A 26463-nucleotide genomic window follows, 5' to 3' on the forward strand; every position below is an offset into this window, starting at 1 on the left:
AGCTCTGCAACTTGTCCAAGTCTCTCTGTAAACTATGATACCCCTCTTCACTATCTACCACACCTCTGACTTTGGTGTCATAAAAGCAGAAAATACTTGAAATACTGAAAGTAAGGCAGCATTTATGGAGAGAGAAACAGTGTCTGCAGTATTTTTCTTTTTTATCATTAGAAACAGATTGTCTGATTTACAACATTTTCAAGTGCCAATTGGCTTCCATATTTACTTACATTGTAAAAGTGCTTGAACAGCTGTGAAGCACTTTGGGATATCCTGATGCTAAGAAAACTGCTTAGATATTGTCACAATCCCATGGAGACCAGTAACTTTTATAAACAAATACATTTCCCTGCAACCATGGAGAGAACCTCAGGATTTCATGACAAGATTTTCGCTCTTAACAAACTAAAATCATCATTGACTAAATATTATTTAGTGGGCAACTATTACACAATAACATACTATTACACAAAATACTTTTCCCATTAACTAATTAACATAACTGAAAACTCTACATTTATACTTTACACCACAAACAGCACATATGTAGTTTTGTAAATAAAACTCCCACTGCTGCCTCACAGTGCCAGGAGCCCAGGTTAGATTCCCGACTTGGGTCACTGCACGGAGTTTGCATGGTGCTCTGGTTTTCTCCCACAGTCTGAAAGACATGCTGGCTAGGTGCATTGGTTATGCTGAATTCTCCCTCAGTATACTGGAAAGGGTGCCAGAGTCTGTTGACTAGGGGATTTTCAGAAACTTCATTGCAAGTGTTAATGTAAGTCTACTTGTGACACTAAAAGCTTTAAAGCAAATCTTCCAGTGTCTCCTTTAGTTTCTTCACTTGATTGCCCAACTTCCAGCAAGACACCCTCTGGCAGCAACTTGGTCTTTAAGTCACTACCCACCCCGCACCAACACCGCCCCCCCATCAAAATCACCAAACAATTTTTGCCAGCATTTTGCTTGGTAGTTTACAGAAGAAACAAGACTTTCCCTTTGCTTGGAAGTTTCCACACTTCCTCACAGAATATCTTCATGTTGGAGTCCACAAGTCTATGTCCAGTAAGACCAGGTGCCCCTTTTAGTGTTAAGGTGTGAAAACTAGCACTGCAGTTTCTGAGAGTTTGGGCCTCTGCCTCCATGACAGCCAAAGCATACAGGCTTACCTCCAGGCAGATTTCAATATTCCCCAATTCTAGGACATTCCCTCTTACATTAAGTGAAAGCAACTTTAAAATATAACCATCTTATAAAATCTTGTAAAAATATGCAAGATTTGCACATTATACTTTTACAATAATAATATACAAGTTTTTTCTAATGTTGCAAACTCTTTTAGTTCAAGTATCTGATGGTCACATAAACTTGGGCTATGGCTAGATAGTTTTTTTTAATTCATTCATGGGGTATAGTCAATATCTTTTCCCAAAGGTAGGGGAGTGAGAGGGGAGAGATACAAAAGTGTCCAGAGGGACAACTTTTTCACACAGAAGGTGGTGAGTGTCTGGAACAAGCTGCCAGAGATAGTAGTAGAGGCGAGTACAATGTTGTCTTTTAAAGAGCATTTAGATAGTTACATGGGTAAGATAGGTATAGAGGGATATGGGCCAAAGCGGGCAATTGGGACTAGCTTCAGAGTTTAAAAGGGCAGCATGGACAAGTTGGGCCGAAGGGCCTATTTCTATGCTGTAAACCTCTGACTCATTCGTGGGACATGGGTATCGCTGGCTGGCCAATATTTATTGTCTGTCACTAGTTGGCCTTGAGTGGATAGTGGATCTTGCAAGTGTGAGGTGGTTCACTTTGGTAGGAATAATGGTAGGAAGGACTATTACTTACGTGGCGAAAAACTGCAGCAGGCGACGGTGCAGAGGGACCTCGGGGTCCTTGTGCATGAGTCGCAAAAACCCAGCTTGCAGGTGCAGCAGGTGGTCAGGAAGGCGAATGGGATGCTGGCCTTCATAGCGAGGGGGATTGAATCTAAAAGTAGGGAGGTCTTGCTGCAGCTGTATAGGGCATTGGTGAGGCCGCAGCTGGAGTACCGTGTGCAGTTTTGGGCGCCGCACCTGCGCAAAGATATTTTGGCCTTGGAGGGAGTGCAGAGGAGGTTTACTAGGCTGATACCGGAGTTGAGGGGGTTGAGCTATGAGGAGAGGCTGAATAAACTAGGCTTGTACTCATTAGAGTTTAGAAGAATGAGGGGAGATCTCATTGAGACGTATAAGATGATGAATGGGATGGATAGGATAGAGGTGGAGAGACTCTTCCTGCTCAAAAAAGACAGTAGGACTAGGGGGCACAGCCTCAAGATAAAGGGGGGGCGGTTTAGAACGGAGTTGAGGAGGAACTTCTTCACTCAAAGGGTGGTGAATCTCTGGAATTCTCTGCCCGTTGAAGTGGTGGAGGCTGCCTCGCTAAATATTTTTAAGACGCAGCTTGATGGGTTTTTGATAAGGGATTAAGGGTTATGGGGAGAGGGCGGGAAAGTGGAACTGAGCCACGACAGATCAGCCATGATCTTATTGAATGGCGGGGCAGGCTCGAAGGGCTGGATGGCCTACTCCTGCTCCTATTTCTTGTGTTCTTGAATCGCTGCAGTCTATGCACTGTGGGTTGACCTACAATGCTGTTAGGGAGGGAATTCGACCCTGTGACTGCAAAGGAACAACAATATATTTCCAAGTGAGGATGATGAGTAGCTTGTAGGGGAACTTGCAGGTGGTGGTGTTCCCATGTATCTACTGCCCTTGTCCTTCTAGATAGAAGTGGTCATGAGGTTGGAAGGTGCTGTCAAAGGATCTTTGGTGAATTGCTGCAGTGCATCTTGTAGGTAGTACACACTGCTGCTACTGAGCATTGGTGGTGGGCATGGATGTTTGTAGATATGGTGCCAATCAAGTGGACCGCTTTGTCCTGGATGGTGTCAAGCTTCTTGAGTGCTGTTGGAGCTGCACCCATCCAGGCAAGTGGGGAGTAGTCCATCATACTCTGATTTGTGCCTTGTAGATGGTGGACAGCTTTGGGGATTCAGGAGATGATTTACTCACCACAGTATTCCTAGCCTTTGACTGACCATTGTTTATGTGGCTAGTCCAGCTGAGTTTCTGGTCAATGGTAACTCCAAGGATTTGACAGTGGAGGATTCAGTGTTGGTAACACTACTGAATGTCAAAGGGTGGCAGTTAGTGTGTCTCTTATTGGTGATGCCTGGCATTTGTGTGGCATGAATGTTACTTGCTACGTCAGTCTAACTTGGACATTGTCCAAATCATGTTGCATTTGAACATGGACTGCTTCGGTATCTGTAAACATCGCACAGTCATCGGTGAACATCCCCACTTCTGACTTAATTAGAGGAAAGGTCATTGATGAAGCAGCTGAAGATGGTTGGGTCTAGGACACTAGCCTGAGGGACTTCTGCAGAGATGTCCTGGAGCAGAAATGATTGATCCTCCACAACCATCTTCCCATGTACCAGGTATGACTCTAACCAGTGGACAGTGTGCCCCACTACCCATTAATTCCAGTTTTGCTAGGGCTCCTTGCTGCCACCCAGCCTTGATGCCCAGGGCTGTCATTCTCACCTCTGGAATTCAGCTCTTTTGTCCATGTTTGAAGCAAGCTTGTAATTAGGTCAGGAGCTGAGTGACCCTAACAAAACTCACACTGGGCATCATTGAGCAGGTTATTGCTGAGCAGGTGCTGTTTGATAGCACTGCTGTTGACCGCTTCCATCACTTTACTGATGATCGAGAGTCAACCGATAGGGCAGCAATTGGTTGGGTTGGAATTTCCCTGCTTGTTGTGTACAGGAGATACCTGGACAATTCTACATTGTCGGTTGATGCCAGTTTTATAACTGTACTAGAAGAGCTTGGAAAGGGGAGCAAAAGGTTCTGGAGTACAAGTTTTCAGTACTACTGCCAGAATGTTATCAGGGCCCATTGTTTTTACAGTATCCAATGCCTTCAACTATTTCTTGATATCACTTGGAGTGAATCGAATTGGCTGGAAGCTGGCTTCTGAGATGCTGGCTTCTGAGATGCTGGGGACAACTGGTGAGGAAGAGATGGATTATCCACTCAGCACTTCTGGCTTAAGATTGCTGCGAATGCTTCAGCCTTATCTTTTGCACTGATGTGCTGGGCTCCTCCATCATTGAGGATGGGGATATTTGAGTGAGCTGTTTAATTGTCCACCACCATTCACGACTGAATTGTGGCAGGACTGGAGAGTTTAGATCTTATGCGTTGGTTAGCTCTATCACTTGCTGTTTGGTATGCAAGTAGTGCTGTTTAGTAGCTTCGCCAGGTTGACACCTCATTTTTACGTTTGCCTGATGCTGCTCTTAGCATACCTTCCTGCACTCTCAATTTAACCAGGGTTGATCCCCAGGCTTGATGGTAATAGTTGAGTGGAGGATATGCCTGGCTTTGAGATTGCAGATTCTGCTAGGATATAGTTCCGCTGCTGTTGATAGCCCACAGCCCTCATAGATGCCCAGTTTTGAGTTGCTATATCTATGTATATATGTATATATATATATATATACACACACACACATACATACATACATATACATCCACACACACACATATATATCCCATCTATAAATGGATCCCATTTACCACAGCGATAGCACCACACCACACAATAGAGTTTATTCTCAATGTGAAGGCAGGATTTCATCTCCACAAGGACTGTCCGGTGGTCACTCTTACCGATGCTGTCATGGACTGACGCATCTGAAACAGGCAGATTAGTAAGGATAAGATCAAGTATTTTCCTCTTGTTGGTTCCTTCACCTGCTGCAGATCCAGTTTAGCAGTTTTATTCTTTTAAATAAGTAATGTTGCTGCCAAGCCACTCTTGCTGGTGGACATTGAAATCCCCCACCCAGAGTACCTCAGAACAAGTTGTAACCAAACTTAATTTTCAGCATGTAGTTTGCAGAATCTATCACATAAGCATTAGTATGAACATGCCAGTTACTTCCGGTTACTACAGTTCTTCCCACCCCCCACCCCACCCCTCCCCTCCCCTTCCCCTCAATATGAAAACATTGAGGGGAAAAAGTATTTTTCAGCACAGTTCTCAATGCTTTAGATGCAATAATTATAGATCGGAGTAGCATACTGGCCACAAGTTTTATAACGTAATCTTCTGGTGTTACATTTATTCAACACAATGTACTTGGGATCTTTAGTTCTTGTAATCAAACTTAGTATTTGTATCAAATAGTCATCCACCCTGAAATTAGAGCCTGAAGTTTCAAATACCTGTGTTAAACTCACATTCAAGGGAAAAACAACATTCATCACAAAACAATAAAAATTACTGCTTGCGATGTAAGGCACTTGGATATTTAATTTAAAAATGTTTGCAGTGTAATTAGGTTGTGTTTGGAACAAGGGTTTCAGTAATGAAATCAATAAACATTAGACATTAATTACAACTGGCAGTGGCATGAATTGAAGAAAGCAAAAACAGAGGTAAAATTCAAGTTCTTTGACAATGCAAGTTAAATAAGTCACATTTGCAAATGTAGCAGAAATATGTTCTCTCATGCTTACTGCCCCCAACTTTACCCTGCACTAAAATACAATTTAAATAATGAAATCGGTGCTCATTCAATATTATTGCAAAGTTACATGATTACATCTGTTAAAATTATCAAGCACATTTCTTTATTCAATAAACAAGTAGTGAAGTTCACAAGTTGGTATAAAGCAAAAGGAAAATTATTCAAAGTACACACTCTTTACATCTGCAGGTGAACTCAGAATCATAGAACCCTACAGTGCAGGAAGAGGCCCTTTGGTCCATCGAGTCTGCATGGACCACAATCCCACCCAGGCCCTGCCCCCATATCCCCACATATTTTACCCACTAATCCCTCTAACCTACGCATCTCGGGAACTAAGGGGCAATTTTAGCATGGCCAATCAACCTAACCTGCACATATTTGGACAGGAAAAGACTAAGCAACAAATGAGTTGTATTGATGAAACGAACTAGTCATTTTCTATCGAATTAGAACAGAACTGAAATGAAACTAGAGGTGAGAAAAGAATCCCAGTAGATGAACATAGTGATGAAAATAAAGGACAGAAATTAGTGAAATTCCAGGAAGAGATTTTGTCAGTTAAACAGGTCAAGTAGTACTGGTGTATTGAGCATGTCAGGGTATTTGGGCTGTGCTGGGGAGAGGGTATTAAAAGAGGAAGACAGCTACCAAAAGATCCCTGCTTTTTTTTTCCAAAATATCCACACATCCAGGGATCAATAGTTCCAATAAAGAATGTGAAAAATTATGAACACCAAGCATATCCCACTACTACAAACATCACATTTAGATTTTACATTATATTTCAGAAGTTGATTGAAGGGCAAAGCAAGTCTCTTTCTGCAGTTTATGGAAAAGTATTCCTAAATCACCTTAAACACTACACAATTCATTGTCAATGAATCAGCTACGATTACATTATATTTGAATAAATAGATTTTGAACTGGAATGATGACAAGCTTGATTAAACAGACTTGCTACTTAGAACACCTGCAGAACATGGCTCAGCGCCAATCATTTGCTGGACATTGTGATTTTGCTATTTTACACATACTACTGAATAAGTTGATGAAAAATGTTACACAGCTGCTTCATAAATTATGTACAAATATATTTCATACTTGAGTTTATATACATGACTTAAAGTTAAGAATACACAATTCCAAAATTTCCTTTTCCATTTTTTTTAAAATGATTGCTCACAATGGATAGAAACATTTCTTGTGCCATTACATCATCAGTCACTATGTCAACCAACTCGTTTGTTCTACTTCTGGACTGTTTCCTTTTTTTTGCAGAAGTCGAAATTAGTTCATTTGTTACAGCTTCATCACATTCAGCAGCATCAAAAGAATTCAATACTACAGCTTGTTCACATTTGTCAGGACTGCACTCAATTAATAAATCTGGTGCATTTTGTGTTTCACAACAATCAGAATTTAACTCCAAATGGTTTTCACCGAAATTGCTCTGTGGATTCTGATTTTGCTGTGCACCACCTAAAGGATAGAAATAGTAAAATTAATTATTCAAATTTTCATTTATTGTGCAATTTTCTGGTTTCATATAGCATGTTGCAATGGCACTCTATCAACTTAATCCTTTTTTATCGCGTTGCCTTTCTAATAGCCAGTAGGGGTGCCCGAATTATAGCTCAACTTATTTTTCCAGATAACTAAACAGTTTTCCAGAAGTGTTCAATTTCTGCAAAAATCAACGTGGTGTTGGGAAAAGGGGAAAATGCTCACTGAATCACAACCAAAGCAAGTTTTGAACTCAAATATTGCAGTGCAATGAGGTTTTGTTTGGAATAAGGGTCTCAGTAATAAAACTAATAAACATTAGACATTAATTACTACTAGCAAAGAGATGACAATCAAGAGATCTTACTTAGTACATATTTCACAATGCATTATACATATAAACCAGAGGAATCATAATTCTATTTAAAGACGACAATCAATCATACATTAGAAAGAACATACATGAGGAAGAACCAGATGATGAGTTGAGTTAGAAACCAAAAGAGATTGGTTTAGTTTCAGATTCCAGCACCCGCAGTAATTTGTTTTTATCCAGTGTTGAGTTAGAAATTAAGAACTGGATACTACAACTCTCAAAGACCATCCAAATCAAGAAAAAGGAGTTGAGAGAGAGAGAAACTGATCTTCCAAGTTTGACAAGAACATGATTGTGAAGCCTTCCACCAGATTGAATTTGTGATGGCAGTGGGAAAGATTTAGAAATAATCAAGAATAAAATTAATAACCTCTTGCACAAAGATAGACCAATAAAAGAAAGCTAGCAAAGATGCATCAAAATAAATCAATATTCACTGAATGAGGTTTTTTTTTTAATGAGGTAACATGGAAAAATGCACTTGATGTGCACATGGACTTTCAGCAAGTATTTAATATTGTACCATATATTAGGCTCATAACCAAATTAAAGCCCATGCTCAGGGCCAGAAAGGTGGCGGCGAATGGCTGTTTTACAGACTGGAGGGAGTTCTACAATGAAGCTTTGAGATCAGTACTAAAATCTTTGTTTATGATGTACATTCAGGATTGGAACATGGGTGAAAGAGGCACAATTTCAAAATGTTCACATGGCTGGAAACTTCTAAGTTTACAACAAAAGAGAATGGTGGTAATAGACTCGAAGACAGAGACTGGTTAATGGAATAGCCAGACACAAGATAGATGGAATTTAATACAGAAAAGTTGCTTATAGATGAGCAAAGGGAGGCCTGGGTATGTTTGTGCATAAATTAAGATAGCAGGATAGGTTAAATCTGATGAGATGGTCTGTATAAACTGAAGGAGTAAAACAATTGAACAATAAAAAAAGGACATTATGCTAAACCTATATGAAGACACAAGTTTGGCTCCAGATGAAGTATTCTGCTTGGACACCAAACTTCACAAAACAGATGAAGAAGTAGAAGAGGATATAAAACAAGATTGTAGAGTTTAGAGTTAAATGGTTCAATTCAAGAAGGTGGAATTATTTTCCTTGGAGCAGAGATGGTTAAAAGGAGATTTGATAGAGCTTTTTACTTTCTTAATTTTTCCTGATTTTAAAAAAATAAAAATTGCTCCCAGTGGCTGAAGAGTTGATAATAAAAGTATACATATTTACAGTGACTCACAAAAGTACCAGAGTTAACATGACTAAAAATTTTTACCAACAGTTAGAATTTGGAACACACTGCCTTATGAGGAAGTGTCTGCTGATTCAGTAGTGGCCTTCAAATTATTAGACAAATACTTGGAGTAAAAACCGCAGATATGGAAAAAGTGCAAAAATGTAGGAGTAAGATAGATTGCAAAGAATAACAGTGTAGATTAACATGTATTAGAACATAGAACACTACAGCACAAACAGGCCCTTCGGCCCACGAGTTGCGCCGATCACATCAACACCTATCTATAACCCCCAATCCCATAAAACCCCATATACTCATCCAGAAGTCTTTTAAGAAACCCCAGCGAGTTCGCCTCCACCACCACTGACGGCAGCCGATTCCACTCACTCACCACCCTCTGAGTGAAAAACTTACCCCTAACATCACTTCTGTACTTTCCTCCCCGCACCTTAAATCTGTGTCCTCTCGTAGCGACCATTTCAACCCGGGGAAATAGCCTCTGAGAATCCACCCTATCCATTCCTCTCAACATTTTATAAACCTCTATCAGGTCGCCTCTCAACCTTCGTCTCTCCAGGGAAAAGAGACCCAGCTCCCTCAACCTAACTTCATAAGGCATGCCTCCCAGTCCAGGCAACATCCTTGTAAATCTCCTCTGTACCCTTTCAATAGTTTCTACATCTTTCCTATAGTGAGGCGACCAGAACTGCGCACAGTACTCCAAATGAGGCCTGACAAGGGTCTTATAAAGTTGCAGCATTACTTTCCGACTCCTAAACTCAATCCCTCGATTTATGTTCTTTGAATGGCCTCCTCTGTGTAGTATTTTATAATCTTGACTGCCTGAGTGCTAGAGGTCTTGGGAAAAGGTGCTACTGAAGTAATCAAGTTGTCGCAATGCAGTAGACAGTGCATACTGCAGCCATATTGCACTGGTGATGGAAGGATTGCTTGTTGATTCTTATAGTAGAGGCACAGTAAGGGCAATAAACCTTTCTGCCCTTAATGATAACAGCTTAATTGTTTCTGAGACATCATTCAAGTGGGTGATTATTAATCACATTGTTTACTCAAGTGGTGTAGATGATGGACAGACTGAGGGCTATAATACAATTTAACCAAATTCAAAAGTTGATCACGCTGGTAACATTTGGTCAAAGACCTTTCCAAAGTAAACAATGATACTGAATGCTGCAAGCTGTTTTTCCACAGTTAAGGAAAATCTTGGACAGGAGTGAATTGCTGCTATTGTAACTGGTAAAAGAGTTGCCAACGCCTGATAAGATAGTTGAGAGGATCTGGAAAGCCAGTCTTGACCATTACTCACTGAGTGGCACTGAATTTGTGGGTGAGTTTTTACTTCAGGGTTTTAGATAACAAACTCAATGTACTATTGAACAATTTGTGTTAAGAACTTTTATAGGGAAAGGCTCCCATTGTGATTATATCTAGGTTGACTTCTGGAATGAAAATTTAAGATGTTGTGACAGAGTACTCGCTACACAGTCAGGAGGACAACTAGGCAGATTGTCATTTGAAAAGCTGCTCGAGTCACTGCTGAACTGATCACTTGATGTTCTTAAATGAGGATTTTGCTTGTAGTTAAAGTAAAACAGCAGACTTATGCATATGTGTGTATAACCTGGAATTATTCAGTACCATCAGGTACTTGTAAACTGGTAAATCACACCCAGGCAAAAGGAACTTATTCCAAAATTCTTTGCTTTGCAATGTTTGTTCCAGTGATCAGAACTCTGCAACCTGTTAACAAAAAGAGATTCTTACACCAGTCAGGAAGCAAATCAGTCTCTGGTCTGCTTTTGTTGCTATGGTGTTACTCTTGTGAGGCCTTACACTGTATATTATGCTTTAAACTGGACAAAAACCTACCCTGGCTGAAACTATCAGTCTGTGACTGAACAAAAGAAGCTATCTTGCATTATGAGAGAAATTTGCTTATGTTATCTCTGAAGAACCACAAATGACCCCCTGTGGGCTACATAGGCTAAATTCAAAGAGAGCCATACAAAGGCCATCTGCATTCCATACCAGGGCTGGCCAACAGAAGACTGCTCATTTGCCAAGACAAAGGACCCCACAACCTTCCGTTCAATTCTTAATACTTGAGACATTTAACAATCTTGGGGGCTGAGACAAGGGAAACATGTTTTTTGTCAAAGACATCGTGGAGACATAGGAATAATGTGAGATAGACCTCTGGCTTGTGGCACCAGTAATATTGCCTTAACTGAACAGCAAAACTTTGGGCTACTATTTTACCATTTGACAAGCAGTTTCACAGACAAGATCTGAACCAGTTTGGACACATGACCCTCATCCACACTGGAAATTTTGTGCCATCACCTACAAGGTGGATTCATTTCTATAGGGCTGTCTCATCATGTGAAGTCAACATTTCCAGAAAAGTGAATCCAGCCTCAGTTTTCAGCTCACCATGAAGGAATACCTCATTGAACTGTGATTCTAGATTCCGGAGCCCACATGAAAATAGATTTACATCTTTGCGGTCTCTGCACAGTAAATCTTCCTAATCCCTTTCCCCTCTTTTATTCCATGAATGCAAAGGAGATAATATTGCAAACATCCTCCCAGTGTATTGAGTGTGGGCAAACAAATTCACGCTCGGGTTTGCTGAGGGGTTATTTATACTGGATCACACCCAAAACCAAGGGGTTAGAAAATATGCTATCATTTATAAAGAGGGAAAGAAATCAAAACACCTTTGTGGTGAGAGGAGAAATTAGTGCTGTTTAAATTAACCTCCTTCCGGTCAGTAACAATATGATTTGATGAACTTGACATTGATAAATGCTGACCCACATGGAAACGTGGAAATTGTGGTTCCATTGAAAGTCATGTTGAGATGGCTAGACTTGCTCATTCAAGACGACAACCATCCAACAGTTAGGAATATCGTTGAAGTGTAATCCTGGAATTTGTGTGGCTTGAATGTTACTGTCATTTATTAGTCCATGATTTGGATGCTATCCAAGTACTGCTGTATGAAGCACAGGTTTGTTTCATAATCAGAGTGTGAATGGAACTCAACACTGGTAGTAACAACCTCTTTCCTGACCATATGATGGAGGGAAGTTCTCTATCATCTCCACATTTCCTGTGGAATTAAATGCATTTAACAAAAGCATATAAATATTGTATTGCAAGCCTATTCAGTGTATTCAAGGATAATTCATTGTAAAATTATAATTTATGAGCATTAACAGATCAGAAACGGGTCAATGTGAGGTCCATGTTAGTGTTTCTCAGTCCCCTCGCCTCCCATCTAACTATGAGCAAATACTTTTATTCACTTCTTCCTGTTTCAGATCATATAAGTAACAATTTACAATAATTCTTTGCCACTTACTAATAGGTTGTGTTACAATTGCAGGAGTTTTCTTTTTTGGAAAGGGTATTGCAAACTTGGCCATTGTAATACCGTAGTCTTCATGATTATGAATCAGATTGTTCATCATTGTTATTTTTGGCACATCGTAGAGCTCCTCCATGAAATTCTGCAACAAAAGTACAAATGACATGGCATTCATACAGGGCACCTTCATACACATCTATTATCAAGCACAGTACGCATATGCATGCATCTTATTACCTGTCTCTCTCTCCCTCTTCCACCTGATTAAAGTTGAAGAATTCTAGAAGGCCTGCCAGCAGGCACTGGGTCTGCAATATGATTTCCCCATGTCCAATGAAAGTGATGCAGACAAGCAAATCTTCACATTGCATGTTTGCTCATCTCCATGACTGTGGCATGCAGGTCAATTATAAAACTGTTGAGATGTGGCATGCTCAACAGGGGTTCCAACTTCATGGAAGGCTTGTCTCAATTAAACCTAACTGCACTTCTTAAAGCCACCTCTGAAAAGTGCAGGGCCATTCAGGCTGCAGCAGGCCCTGAGAAACTCTGATCAGAAAGAAACATAACAGGACAAAGCAGACTCCCAGCAACTCAGCCACAGAACTAGAGACGTTATTGCCAGAAGGGGAAAGAAAGTGATCATCTTTTCAGAGGAATCAGAAGACCCTCCAGGCATATAATGCAATGGCAGTGAAATCAGATAACGAGAAATCAATGCCAGGATCTGGTCATGAGGTGCTGGATACAGTGCTAGATAAATGTTCAAAAGCCTCACATAAGTAGTCTAGATCAAAGAATTCATGGTGAAACGACATCTCTTACCAACCTCTCACTCTTCAATGTGCCACTTCTCCATCACTCCTGTATCACAATCTTGAGTCATGTTGAACAATCATATGCTCCACCTTACCCTCACATGCTCATCACTGCTGCAAGCCTCATACCCACACCGCATAACTTCCATATATGCCTAACTATTTAGCCATAATAGGCACATCACACAAATGCTGTATAATACCTTAATAAATTTCATCCTCAGTTGCAAGACATGGTGACAGATAACAGGAGGTAGCAGCAGCATCAAATTAGCAGTGGGAAAGGGATGGCTGCATGTCTTCAACCTTTGGAGGATATGGTGCTCAACAATATTGGCACAGCAGTCACTGAGGCCATGAAAATTAATGTCACTGAAACCACATTCACATACCGAGTCTCGAGACCTCCTTAAGCAGGGAGCTACTTCTCTACATCCTTGTGCCATCTCCACTCATCTACTCTGACCTATCTTTTTGACCAAGCTTTTGATTACATTTGCTGGGTTGGCATTTGTTTCCTCATCCATTTCAAAAGAATTTATTTCTTTATATAAAGGCACTACATCAATGCAAGCTGCTACTGTTGTCCAAAATATTTTGGGCTTACCTTGATGCGTATTCCTTCTTTGCAGTGATGTATATCATTGCCAAAAAGCTCGCAGGTGCTGCTAGGATAAATTTCAAGTCCTGCACCCTGTTGAGAACCATATTTTAATGATTTTTCTGTCAACTCTTCTATGGAGATAATGCATTTGTAATGCACTTTGGAAGGTCTAATACAGACCGGAAATATATAGTAAATGGCAGAAACCTTAAGAGTATTGATAGGCAAAGGGATATAGGTGTACAGGTACACAGGTCACTGAAAGTGGCAACGCAGGTGGAGAAGTTGGTCAAGACGACATACGGCATGCTTGCCTTCATCGACCAGGGCACTGAGTTTAAAAGTTAGTAAGTCATGTTGCAGCTTTATAGAACCTTAGTTAGGCTGCACTTAACTAAGTTATAGTTAAGTTATAACTAAGGAATGTGTGTTCAATTCTGGTCGCCACACTACCAGAAGGATGTGGAGGCTTTGAAGAGGATACAGAAAAGATTTACCAGGATGTTGCCTGACATGGAGGACACTAGCTACAAGGAGAGGTTGGAGAAACTTGGTTTGTTCTCATTGAAATGAAGGAGGTTGAAGGGTGACCTGATAGAAGTCTATAAAGATTTTGAGGGGCATGGACAGAGTGGATAGTCAGAAGCTTTTTCCCCCCCAGAGTGGAAGAGTCAATTACTTGGGGACATAGGTTTAAGGTGCGAGGAGCAAGATTTAAAGGAGATGCACGAGGCAAATTTTTTTTAATACAGATGGTGAGTGCCTGGGACCCGCTGGTTGGGGGAGGTAGTGGAAGCAGATACAATAGTGGCTTTTAAGGGACATCTTGACAAATACATGAATAGAATAGGAACAGAGGGATATGGTCTCTGAAAGGGTAGGGGGCTTTAGTTCAGTCAGGCAGCATGGTCAGTGCAGGCTTGGGGGACTGAAGGGCTTGTTCCTGTACTGTAATTTTCTTTGTTCTTTTATCAACGTGCTTTCCCTACCCGCCTCCCAATCCTCTCCTAAAAAACATATTTCCAAAACAATAACGTTTCCCTCATTTGCGGCAATAAATTTTCATTTCATATACTTACTTTCCAAATCTCTGACTAACAAGTTAGTACTTTAAATCATTATTTTTACTTTGTTATATGTTTAAATACATGAGCTTCAATCAATATTACTCAGCTAAGGGTTCTTTTTTCCCTATTTTCATTTACATTATCCAGATTCTTTGTTTAGTTGATTTGAGGGGATGGGAGGGAAATATTGCCATAATATTTTGTCTTATTTTGCTTTTCATGATAGTTCTTATTTTAATTACTAAATTTAAACACCGTACCAGATGGTTTAGAAGATGGTGACAGTGGCAAAGGAAGGAATTTCTCTAATTGTGTGAAAGGTTACATACTGGATTCTTAAAGACCTGCAAGGTAAAAATAATTCACTGCTCACTGGATGAATGTTTTGCAGCCAGACAATGCAATATATTTTCTCCAAGGCCACAATTCCCTTAGTTATAGTACATCTGGAAATATGAACTAAGTAGATGTACCTGCAATTTAAAATTCAACCCTTCTTTGGGAATTTGTTGTGTGCTATCTCTCACAAATGCTGGGTTAAATATTTAGTTTCATCATGTCAAACACATTCTTGTGATTTCTTGATAATTAGTTTTTAAGTCAACCATAACCCCATTAGTGTGAAAACTAAATAGGCATTAATTAATTATGAGTTTCTGTTGGAAACTATACCTTAGGAATGTTATGCAGCTTGCAAATATCAAGCCAAGTCCAACATTGGAACAACTGATTTAAGATCTTTCATAGGAAATGCAGTAGATTTCAGCAATTAGAACTTTTAAAAAAATGTTTTGCCTGGATCAAACTATCAAAATATGTGCATATAACAAATTTCAAACTGAAGGTAAGCTGCTAGCTAGTTTTGTCAGAGGAATTCCCTCAGTTATCCTGAATTCATTTATTTGCCTCCCCCAGGAGGGAGCATGATTAAGAGTGGGTGACTTGTGTGCAGTTATATACCAAGTCCAAATGTGGCAGGCTCAACATGCTTGAGAAATACAGCAGCACAATGTTGTTAAAAAATAAAATTAATGAGCTTAGCTCAAAAATGTAACTTTGCATTGCCTCAAAAGACTCAATTAAAATTGCTAACATTACTTTAATTACGAACAAATATTCAACTTCTTCACTAAGTGAAAATGAACTGCAATTACAAAACTGTTTTCTTCAAAGTTTAATTATTGCTGAAGCAAATAAGACCGTGTGTTTAAAGGGGTCCTAGTCTCCAGTTGAGGAATGTTTCCTGGTGTGCTGTAATCTTTAAACTACGCAGTTAAATCAATTATACAATGTTAGTTTTAAATACCTTCAGGAAAACTATTTCAATTGCTATTCGTATTCAAAACATGTCTTGAATAAACATTTTGCTGTTCACTCTACAGAGTAATCAAGTCAAGTGTACAAAAACTAGTTTCTAGAGGCAGCTGCAGAAGAAATATGTGACAAGTCACTTTAACATAAATCAATCTGCAAAAAGTCATTGCTCAGTTATTCGGACAGAATAAACCCCAAAACAAATAATGCTGTGCTAAATTTCTTACTAAGCATGATTATATGGAAACCATTGGTTGAATCTGATACAAAATAAAATGTGTTTGGAAACACTGGAATAAGTACAGTGGAGAAAATTGTGTTCACATAAGCTTCAGTTCTTTTATATGGGATTGTAAAACTCTAGGCATAGAAATGAAGACAAATATATTTAGTCCCACACCCCAAGTATAATAAAAAATGTAAATTAATAAAAAACAGTGCAAATTCATTGCCTCACACAAGGTGAAATTCTGGCAAACAACCAGTGTTGGTAATCAATGTTCAACTGTACTTTTAATGGATAACATCTTTAAGAAAATAACTTGAAAGATAACAAAATAAAACTTCAATCATTCAACCACTCTGCACCCCTCTGCCTAATATAAATCAATGCTGGATTCATCTTCTGTATCAATCATATTTTGTTTCCCCAGCTCAAAAATACTAGTCAAAAAAATGAATTAAATTTCATAGCCGAGTTTGAGAAGGAAACTCAAGCTGCTTCTTGACCTGCTTTTGTAAAATGTTTTGATACCAAATTTTTGAAAGTGGCCACAAAACAATATTAGATTTAGGCATCCTCACATATTTCTAATATCAAAAGACCTGGCAACATTATTTCTCAGTATTTACCAGCTCTGCTGATACCAGCCCCTAGGAACTTTCTAACTGATGGCATAAACAAAAAGGGAAAGAAGAAAATCAATGAATATCTCTCTATAAACTCTCTACACACATCCTACCAGCCACAGCAAGTCCATCACACCCCTCTGCATCATGCCTAGTTTGTTGCCAGAGAAGGGCAACACGGTATCTCACAGCACCCAGGGACCTGGGTTCAATTCCAGCCTTGGGCGACTGTCCGTGTGGAGCTTGCACATTTTTCCTGTGTCCATGACGGTTTCTTCTGGGTGCTCCCGTTTCCTCCCACCCTCCAAAGATGCACAAGTTAGGTTGATTGACCATGCTAAATTGCCCCTTAGGGGATTAGTAATGTAAATAGGTAAGGTTACAGGAATAGGCCTGGTTGGGATTGTTGTTGGTGCAGACTCGATGGGCTGAATGGCCTTCCTTTGCACTGCAGGGATTCTATGAATCAACATAACTAGTTATAAAGCAGTCAATTTGTGAAATCCATAGAAAAGTGTATTTCCCAACCAATTACGTGAATTGAAAACAGATGTGTATAGAAATTTGTTCTGGAAACAAATATACAAATGAAGCAGTTAGATCGAATTCCAATCAAGTTCAGAGCAGAGCTGCGCTCTTTCAGCATGCTGAAACTGAACATCTAGTATGCCATTAGACAGAAAGGATTATCAATTATTTTTCATTCAAATATTCAAATTATGTCCAAGTGTATTTATAGATTAATATTGTGTGTGTAGATTTATCACTAGATTATACCTTTGCTCCATACAGATCACAATTTTTCATATGCAGTTTTGCTGAAGTTCTCAATACGACTCCAGTAGTGTCACACTGGAATACACAATTCTCAGTGATAGCCTGGCCCTTACGAACACCTAAACAGTTCAAACACAGAAGATTAGACTTTTTTCTATTTTATTCATTTGTCTAAATTAACAGATTTTCCATATGTTATTGATTATAGAAAATAGTCAGTGTTTTAAGTGCAGTTTGCTCATCAAGCAAATTAGAATTTTATTAAACTACATCAGTTGTCAGCACAAAAATTGAGATGTTTAGCACGTAGCAAAAATTCCACTAAAAAATAAATTTTCTTCAATATTCAATTACCAAATCCTTTTTTCCACATTGTAGCAAAAATCTTTACCCTAGCCGCACAATTGCTTATTAGTTTTGCCTGTTAACATTTACCTGACACCCAATTTAAATGTTAGACTTTAACTTAGCTGTTGCTTCAGAAGTTATCCTGCAGAATCACTGTGGTATAACTTACATGGAATGGCATTCATGGTTCATTCCTAGTTATTTAGCCTGAAATGTAGACTTTTGGGCTTGGGCCAAGTGAGAGAGGTGCAGTGCAATGAGTCCTGAGGCTTTGCGTTGAGGGCAGATGAGTCAGAAGAAAAGAAGGCACACCCCCGTTACGACAGTGCCAGTTTCTGTAAAATAGATAGGTTTGAAAGGTCCAGCCAGTTTGTGAAGCTAGAGAGAAAGGGGTACGATTGAAGGGCAGGGGTCAAGAGATCAGGGGAGTGATCAGTGGTAGCCTCCCGGGGGGGGGGGGGGGGGGGGGGGCGCGGAAATCGCAGGATAGTCAGAAGTTCCCATGGAGGGTTGGGTGACTACTATAGTTAACCAGGAGTTAGAAGTGATTTTAACTCTTCTTACATTTTCCGGGTAACAATTCCTGTAAGGCAATCAGAACCACCTGGATTTTGCCATTCAAATCAGAGTTTTGGATTGCAGGGTAATTGCTCTGCAATCTTTACAAGGGGAACTTCCAGAGTGGAGCACATCTTTGGGGTACCCCTGGATATAACAGCCTGGAGCCCATAAGTTATAGGCCAATGCATCTCTCAGCATCAAAAGTGGATCGCTGGTTCAACAGCCTATGCTGGTTCTTAAAAATGTTTAGTTCATTTTAGTCGCACAGTCTAGAATGTTTTGCCACAATCATCCAAATTATTCCTGCTCAGCTAACATATCGTCACTTGTAAACCTGGGCTGCTCAGACAAAATTGGTAATCAAACCCCAAAAATCTATAAAATTATTATAAATATTTGCCTTCTCCACATTTTACATTCTAAGAATCACCATAATGCATCTAAGCTTGAAGTCAATAGTTCAGAACACAGCGCAATAAATTATCACAAACCTGCGTACATCATATATACAGATCAATATTTCACAGCTATCATTTAGAATGAAATGGGGAGGATTTAGGGATAAAACAATGATACTGTTATTGGTTGCACTGTCTCCTAATTCACTACTCATTTTATTTTCTACACACAGATAATTCGTGCAGCAATCTATTGGAATAATTATATAAATACTGAGTGCAATTAATTTCAGGCGTGAGTCAGTATATCGTCTATAAAAAGCAAGAGAACAGTACAGGTTGTTCGTGTACTGATGGTTGATAAGAGCTTTGGTTCTCTAGTGCCACAATCACCCTGAAAATGAGGTCTCCAAGAATACTTTCTCAGCAGAAAAGTACAAAGTTGCTTAAAGTTCATTATTACCCTCAGTCATACAGCACACTAATCCATGTCTAAGTTTGATAGCAGAATTAAAAATTCTGCAAGTGATTGTTGCTCTATATTTGGGTAAATAATAATTAGAAAGGAAATTGTTAATGCTGCGAATATACAGCTATTTAATGGCAAGCACACTCTGACCTGGTTCTATACAAAACACTGAGATTTAAATCTGAATTGCATGTAGTGTGGAGCCTTCTTTACTAACACCCATTAATCATATTAAACTCAAACTGTGGTAACTTCTCCTTAAAAAGGTGGTAATGTCAAAAAAAGCATTCAGCAGTTTAAAACAGTAAAGGAATATATAAAAGAATGCCAACATACCAGTTGCCAGATGAAAGAAAGTAAAAATTGAATTGCACATCAGCAGTATAAACTGCTGCAATCAGAATCTATAAAGCAAATGAAAAGTAGCTTCTACTTTGACTGTATTTGCTAACTAGGAATGTCTGGCAGCTGGAACAGGAATAGCTAACACAAAAAGTGGTTGTGGTGCTTGGAGGTCAATCGTCTCGGTTCCAGGATATCACTGCAGGAGTTTGTCAGCGTAGTGTCCCAGCCTCAACCACCTTTAGCTGCTTTATCAATGATCTTCCTTCCATCATAAGGTCAGAAGTGGGGATATTTGCTCAATGTTCAGCACCGTTCTCCATTCCTCAGAGACTGAAGCAGTCTGTGTCCAAATGCAACAAAACCAAGACAATATCTAAGCATGGGCTGACAACTGGCAAGTAACAGTTCCCACACATGTGCCAAACAACGATCATTTCCAACCAGAGAGGATCTAACCAATTCCCTTGATATTCAATGGCATTATCATCACTGAATCCCCAACTATCAACATGCTAGCTATATAGATATGGTGGTTACCAGAGCATGTCTGGGGTGCAAAACACTGTGGCGAATAAGCCACCTCCTGACTCCCCAAAGCCTGTCCACCATCTACAAGGCACAAATCAGGAATGCAATGAAATACTCTCTATTTGCTTGGATGAGTGAAGCTCCAGCAACACTCAAGAAGCTTGACACCATCCAAGACAAAGCAGCCCAATTAACTGGCACTCCATCCACAAACATTCACTCCTGCCACCACTGATGAATAGTGGTAGCAATGTATACCATCTGCAAGATACACTTCAGGAACTCAACAAGGCACCTTAAGCAGCACCTTCCAAACTCTCAACCACTACCATTTAGAAGGACAAGAGCAGCATAAACATGGGAACACCACCACCTGAAAGATTCCCTCCAAGTCATTCACCATCCTAAATTGGAAATATATCATCTTCACTGTTGCAAGGCCAAAATCCTGGAACTGCCTCCCTGACAGCATTGTATGTTTACCTACACTCAGACTGCCGCAGATCAAGGCAGCAGCTCACTACCACTTTCTCAAGGACAATTAGGGGTGGACAATGAATGCTGGCTGAGCCAGTGATGGCCACACCCCATGAATGATTTTTTTTTTAAAAAAAGCCTGATAATCCAGTCAGCTATCAGGTATGAGCAGGAACTTGATCATGAAGTGGGGTTTAAATTAAGTCTCAATTGTGAATGGATTTAACTTCCTTAGCGGGGATGTTAATTCCTAAAATGTCTGGGGCAAAATATACATCCAGCAATGCAGTATGCCACCAGAAAGCGAAATCTGATATTTGAAGCATTGGAAACTCAGCAATCTATGCAACAGTAAATTAATTTGATTGGAATGAATTTTGACAAATTGATTTCAATTGCTAATCATCAAAAGACATTATACAATATACAATGAGTAACCAATCATCATCCTTTCTGCTAAAGAAAGCAGATCTCAAAATTAAAACCAAATGGCATAAGGAACAATGAGACAAACAGTTTATCTGAAGGTATGTCCTGAAAGTGAAAGGCACACAAACGATCATTTTTCTAAAATATTGTGAATAGTCTCTAAAGCAGCCTGTGATTTGTGCAAGAAAATTCTGACAGTAAAAACATTTTTTAGTGATCCAACTGCAGAACTTAAAATGCATAAAATCCATTATATGGAATTACTGATTTTTAAACTCAAAACATAATTCAAATGTATTTCCCAGATTAAATCCCTTGTCATGTATAATCACAAATTGGTCATTTTTTTTCATCATAGCACACTTAATATTGTCTAATTTGTGTCCCAACAGGTCAATGTGATGTACCTAGTGCATGGATGAAGAAAGTTAGCACCCTTCTGACTTTTGTGTGCACGTTTGCTTCTCAATTTTCAGCCCATTCTGCTGACTAGCAGCAATATGGAAAAGAGAACCAATTGTACAAGTCTTTTCCTCTCAGTACACAGCCTCTCGATTAGCAAGGCCTCATCCATGCTTTCCCATAATGGAAACTGGATTCCAAGCGGCCTCAGTCTAAAAATTCAGAGGAACTTGGAAGAAATATGTCTCTCAGGCATCCACTTTATAGATCCACCTGTGTGTGAACACTTCTTGACACTCATGAACCAATCGCACAGCCTTGTGGACACCTGAGGAGAATCAGACGCTAACAGACAAGAAAATCTGGAATGGAACCGAAAGGCAGATTAATGTCCAAATGTGTAACCTTCTGGCAACTCCTACAACAAAAGCGATGTCAAACATAGTGCTTTGAATTCATTTAGACTCATGGGGACATCAGGAGGGGGAGTCCTGATGTTTGGGCAGACCTTGGTGACCATAAATTTTGCCCAGGCTTGTGACTGAAGACGACACTCCACTTTGCAGCAGAGTATTTAAAAAAAAAATGAAAGGCAGCAGTTAAGAAACTGATAAGTCCAACACGATTGGCGTACTCTACAGGCTGTTTCTGACAGTGGGAGGGACCACTGTGTTCTACTAGTCAGCCATGGCCACCTCAAGTTGGGATGCCTAGACCAGTAAAGTGCTGGCCTCAGCCTGTTTCAATGAGTGTTTGGAGTTTAGAGTCTCTACTCAACATGTGGATGAAATCCATTACCAATCTTCGACTGCAACAAAAAAAAACTTGCTGACAGCAGATCTCACTGAAACAAAAAAGTTACACGTTGACTGGCAGAAGAGTTCAGAGGAAACAAGTGACTAAGGGGTAGATTTCACTATAAGGTACTTGCCATTCTCAATGATAGAACCCTCCCCCTCTCACACACAGCTCAATGTGTTCCGTTTGCCTTGAATCAAACAGGGCCAGTTAACCTCATGAGCATCTAGGCCCCAAAATTGTGCTTCACCAGAGGCAAAAGCCCAGTTCTACGAGTAACTTGACACAGTCATCAGCAGAATCTCCAAGTCAGAACATTTTACTTATTGGGGAATTTCAACGCAAGAGTGGATGTGGACCATGAGACATAGCTGTCCTGACTTTAACATCATGCTCTGGGAAAGGTAATAGGAAAGGGCAGACACTCTAGGAGCTGTGCTGCCCCCATGAGCTTTGTATAACTAATACCTTCTTCAAAATAAACCATGCCACAAGGTATTCTGGAGGCATTTGAGATCAGCACACTGACACTGGCTCCATCAGATCATCACCAGACGTGACTCTCTAAATATAATTAAACATAATTGATGTGCAATTCATGAGAAAAAAACCTAGAATACTATGTGCAGTTTGGTCTCCATATCTAAGGAAGAATATATTTGCCTTGGAAGCAACAGTGGCATTCACTAGACTGGTTCCTAGGATGAGCGAGTTGTCCTATAAGAGATTGTGCAAATTGGGTTGATGCACTTTGGCATTGAGAATGAGAAATGCTCTCATTGCAACATACAAAATTCTGAAGAGGTTCAACAGCTACACGCTGACCAACACGGTCTAAAAATCTAGAACAAAGGGCAATAACCTCAAGATAAGGCATCAATCATTTTGGATGGAGATAAAGAGAAATCTCTTCACTGAGTCATGAATCTTTAGAACTGTCTACTCCAGAAGATTATGGATACTCCACTCAATATACTCAAAGCTGAGCTAAGTAAATTTTTGATGAAGGAGGGAAGTGGGGATCACACAGAAAAGTAGACTTGAGGCAGATCATGATTTATGACCATATTGAATAGCAGAGCAATTTTGGGTGGCCATATGGTCCACTCCTCCTCCCATGTTTTTGTTCTTATTGAAGAGAACTATTAAACCAAAACTGACACAAACACTTCATTGTTAAGAATCTACTTCCATTCTCAATTTCATTTGCACTATTTCTCATTACTGCTCTTTGATTGTCTCTTTTCTCATTTACCCTCCAGATTTCACCATTTCTCCTCTGTCCTCTTTCATTCAATTACCAACATGAGCTCTCAAATTTGAACGGCAACTAAAATCCAAATAACTGTACATGGCCCGTTTGCTGCTAAAGAATCAAATAGTGCATTGAGGGTTTGTATTTGTTACAGTTACAGCATTAATTCCCATTGATTTTTACTCCTGATAATTGCTTTGTTAAAAATTCTAAAACGTCAGCAAACAAATGTCTTACAATTTTTTGAACTAATAACTTTCCTAATGTACAACTCCAGACAACAAACATGTACAGAGATTCTTCCCACTTAGAAAGGATAGCAGAACTAGGGGGCACAGCCTCAAAATAAATGGGGTGGGGGGGGGGGGGGGGGGCGCGGTTGGTTGGTTTAGATCGGAGCTGAGGAGGAACTTCTTCACTCAAAGGGTGGTGAATCTCTGGAATTCTCTGCCCATTGAAGTGGTGGAGGCTACCTCGCTGAATATATTTAAGTCACGGGTAGATAGATTTCTAATAGACAAGGGAATTAAGGGTTATGGGGAGAGAGCAGGAAAGTGGAACTGATCCACTTCAGATCAGCCATGATCTTGTTGAACGGCGGGGCAGGCTCGAAGGGCTAGATGGCCTACTCCTGCTCCTATTTCTTATGTTTTTATGTTCTTATGTTATTTTACCCACAATCATTCCTGTTAATTGAAAATAAATTGAGAGGACCTACTTTTCAAAATAACATCTCAATTCTCCTCAAAGACTAACCCAATATAGGATATTGGTTATTCACTATAATTCCAAATTTCAGCTTTTTCTCCACAATAGGAGTGTATGAATATAGGATGCTCATCATACAGTTGATGAAACATGACATTTTAGAAGATTTGCCCAGCCATGAAAAGGTTTCGGTGAAGGAAACACAACAACTAGGCAGAGCGAGAGAGAAAGCCCAAGCACTCAATATCATAACCTGCAAAGCAGAAGTTAATGTCAAAGCTGACAATACATTATTAACCTGAAATGTTAACTTTGGTTTTCTCTCTCCACAAATGCTGCCAGACCTACAGTGTTTCTGGCATTTTGTTTTTAATTTCTAGCATCCATAATATTGGGCAATTAGAATAACAATAGTAATCAATAAGCACATTAAACCTATTTCCAACCAAATTATGTTGAAAAGTTATTATTCCAAAAAAGGTGAAACCAAGATTAATGAGTTTTATCATTATTCTATAATAATTTAGCAGAAGGATGACACGAGTTTTTGCTGCACATCCAGCATTAAATAATTGACACATTAATTCCAAAAATTGAGATAAGCCACTTCAGATGGAAGACCATTTGTTCAATTATGATGAAGTGCATTATTACCGCAGCTCTGACATTAACAAAGAACAAAACAGCACAGAAACAGGCCTTCGGCCCTCCAAGCCTGCACCGATCATGTGTTCCTGACTGGACCATCTGTTTGTATCCCTCTATTCCCAGTTGGTTCATGTGGCTATCTAGGTAAGTCTTAAGTGATCCTAGCATGTCTGCCTCAACCACCTTGCTTGGTAGTGCATTCCCAGCCCCCACCACCCCTGTGTAAAATACATCCCCCACATATCTGTATTGAACCTTGCCCCCTTACCTTGAACTTATGACCCCTTGTGTTTGTCATTTCTGACCTGGGAGAAAGCTTCCAACTGTTCACCCTATCTATGCCCTTCATAATTTTATACAAACTTCGATTAGGTGGCCCTTCTACCTCTGTCTTGCCAGGGAGAACAACCCTAAGTTTACTCAATCTTACCTCATAGCTAAGACCCTCCATACCAGGCAACATCCTGGTAAACCTATTCTGCACTCTCTCCAAAGCCTCCACGTCCTTTTGGTAGTGTGGCAACCAGAACTGGATACAGTACTCCAAATATGGCCTAACCACCATTCTATATAACTGCAACATCATATGTCAACTTTTATACTCTATGCCCCGTCTAATAAAGGCAAGAACGCCATATGCCTTCACCACTTTTTCCACCTGTGTTGCCACTTTTAAGGATCTGTGGATTTGCACACCCAGATCCCTGTGTCTATACTACTGATGGTTCTGCAATTTATTGTATAGCTCCCCTCTGCATTAGATCTACCAAAATGCATCACTTTGCATTTATCTGGATTAAATTCCATCTGCCTTTCTCTGACCAATTTTCCAGCCTATCTATATCTTGCTGTATTCTCTGACAACGTTCATCACTATCTGCAACTCCAGCAATCTTTGTGTCGTAACTTAATCAGACCTTTATATTTTTCTTCCAAAAATGAATTACAAATGAATATAGGGATAGGGATGATGCACAATGGTGACCCCCAATAACTGTCAACCCCAAAACTATATACATGACTGTTAATGTATATTTAATCACATTGAGATGAGTTTGAGCTTGAAAGAAAGACACGTCTTCTGACGTGTGTAAAGACATCGAAAGCAGAAGGAAATACTACTAATAAGAAAAGCGTAACTGAGCAGAATTGCAGAATAGAAGGGTTTTCTATTAATTTTTTTGAATTTATAAAGCTAAAAATGAGAAACATCAGCCACTTTCTTACAGATTCCTTAACCCTTTCTCATAAAGTAGACATCTATACGCAACTTACATAGAATACCCTCTGTAGCATCATGCTGAATAAATTTCAGGTTGGATATTTTTACACAACTGGCTGTGCAAGCAACAAAGGCATCCCCTTTACCTTCCTTTTCCAGCACAACATCATCAGGAGGCCCGTAACCTAGACACGGAGAAAGAAAATATTTTCATGATTTTGTGGAAAACAAACAGCAACAGATTTGTGGAGTACTAACAGTTCCTAAAATGCATTGCACAAAACTACGTAGCAACTATTGTGGCAAAACATTGAGGAATACAATGATCTGGAGA

The 26463-nt window shown here is 39.7% G+C and overlaps 1 protein-coding gene across 1 annotated transcript in view; it reads right to left on the reverse strand.

The window, feature by feature from the left end:
• Nucleotides 1–5352: 5352 nt before the first annotated feature.
• shcbp1 (SHC SH2-domain binding protein 1) overlaps nt 5353–26463 on the reverse strand; it is a 43980-nt gene continuing 22869 nt past the window's right edge. Inside the window, exons 10-14 of the mRNA XM_080187553.1 lie at nt 26183–26314; nt 17542–17660; nt 13538–13624; nt 12107–12254; nt 5353–7069 (exon numbers count right to left, since the gene is read on the reverse strand). Of these exons, the coding sequence (XP_080043679.1) occupies nt 6717–7069; nt 12107–12254; nt 13538–13624; nt 17542–17660; nt 26183–26314 (839 nt within the window). The 3' untranslated portion in view covers nt 5353–6716. The remainder of the gene's footprint in view (nt 7070–12106; nt 12255–13537; nt 13625–17541; nt 17661–26182; nt 26315–26463) is intronic.

The sequence above is a fragment of the Carcharhinus amblyrhynchos genome, chromosome 4 (genome assembly GCF_965287045.1).
Source record: "Carcharhinus amblyrhynchos chromosome 4, sCarAmb.v2.hapA, whole genome shotgun sequence".
Taxonomy (NCBI): domain Eukaryota; kingdom Metazoa; phylum Chordata; class Chondrichthyes; order Carcharhiniformes; family Carcharhinidae; genus Carcharhinus; species Carcharhinus amblyrhynchos.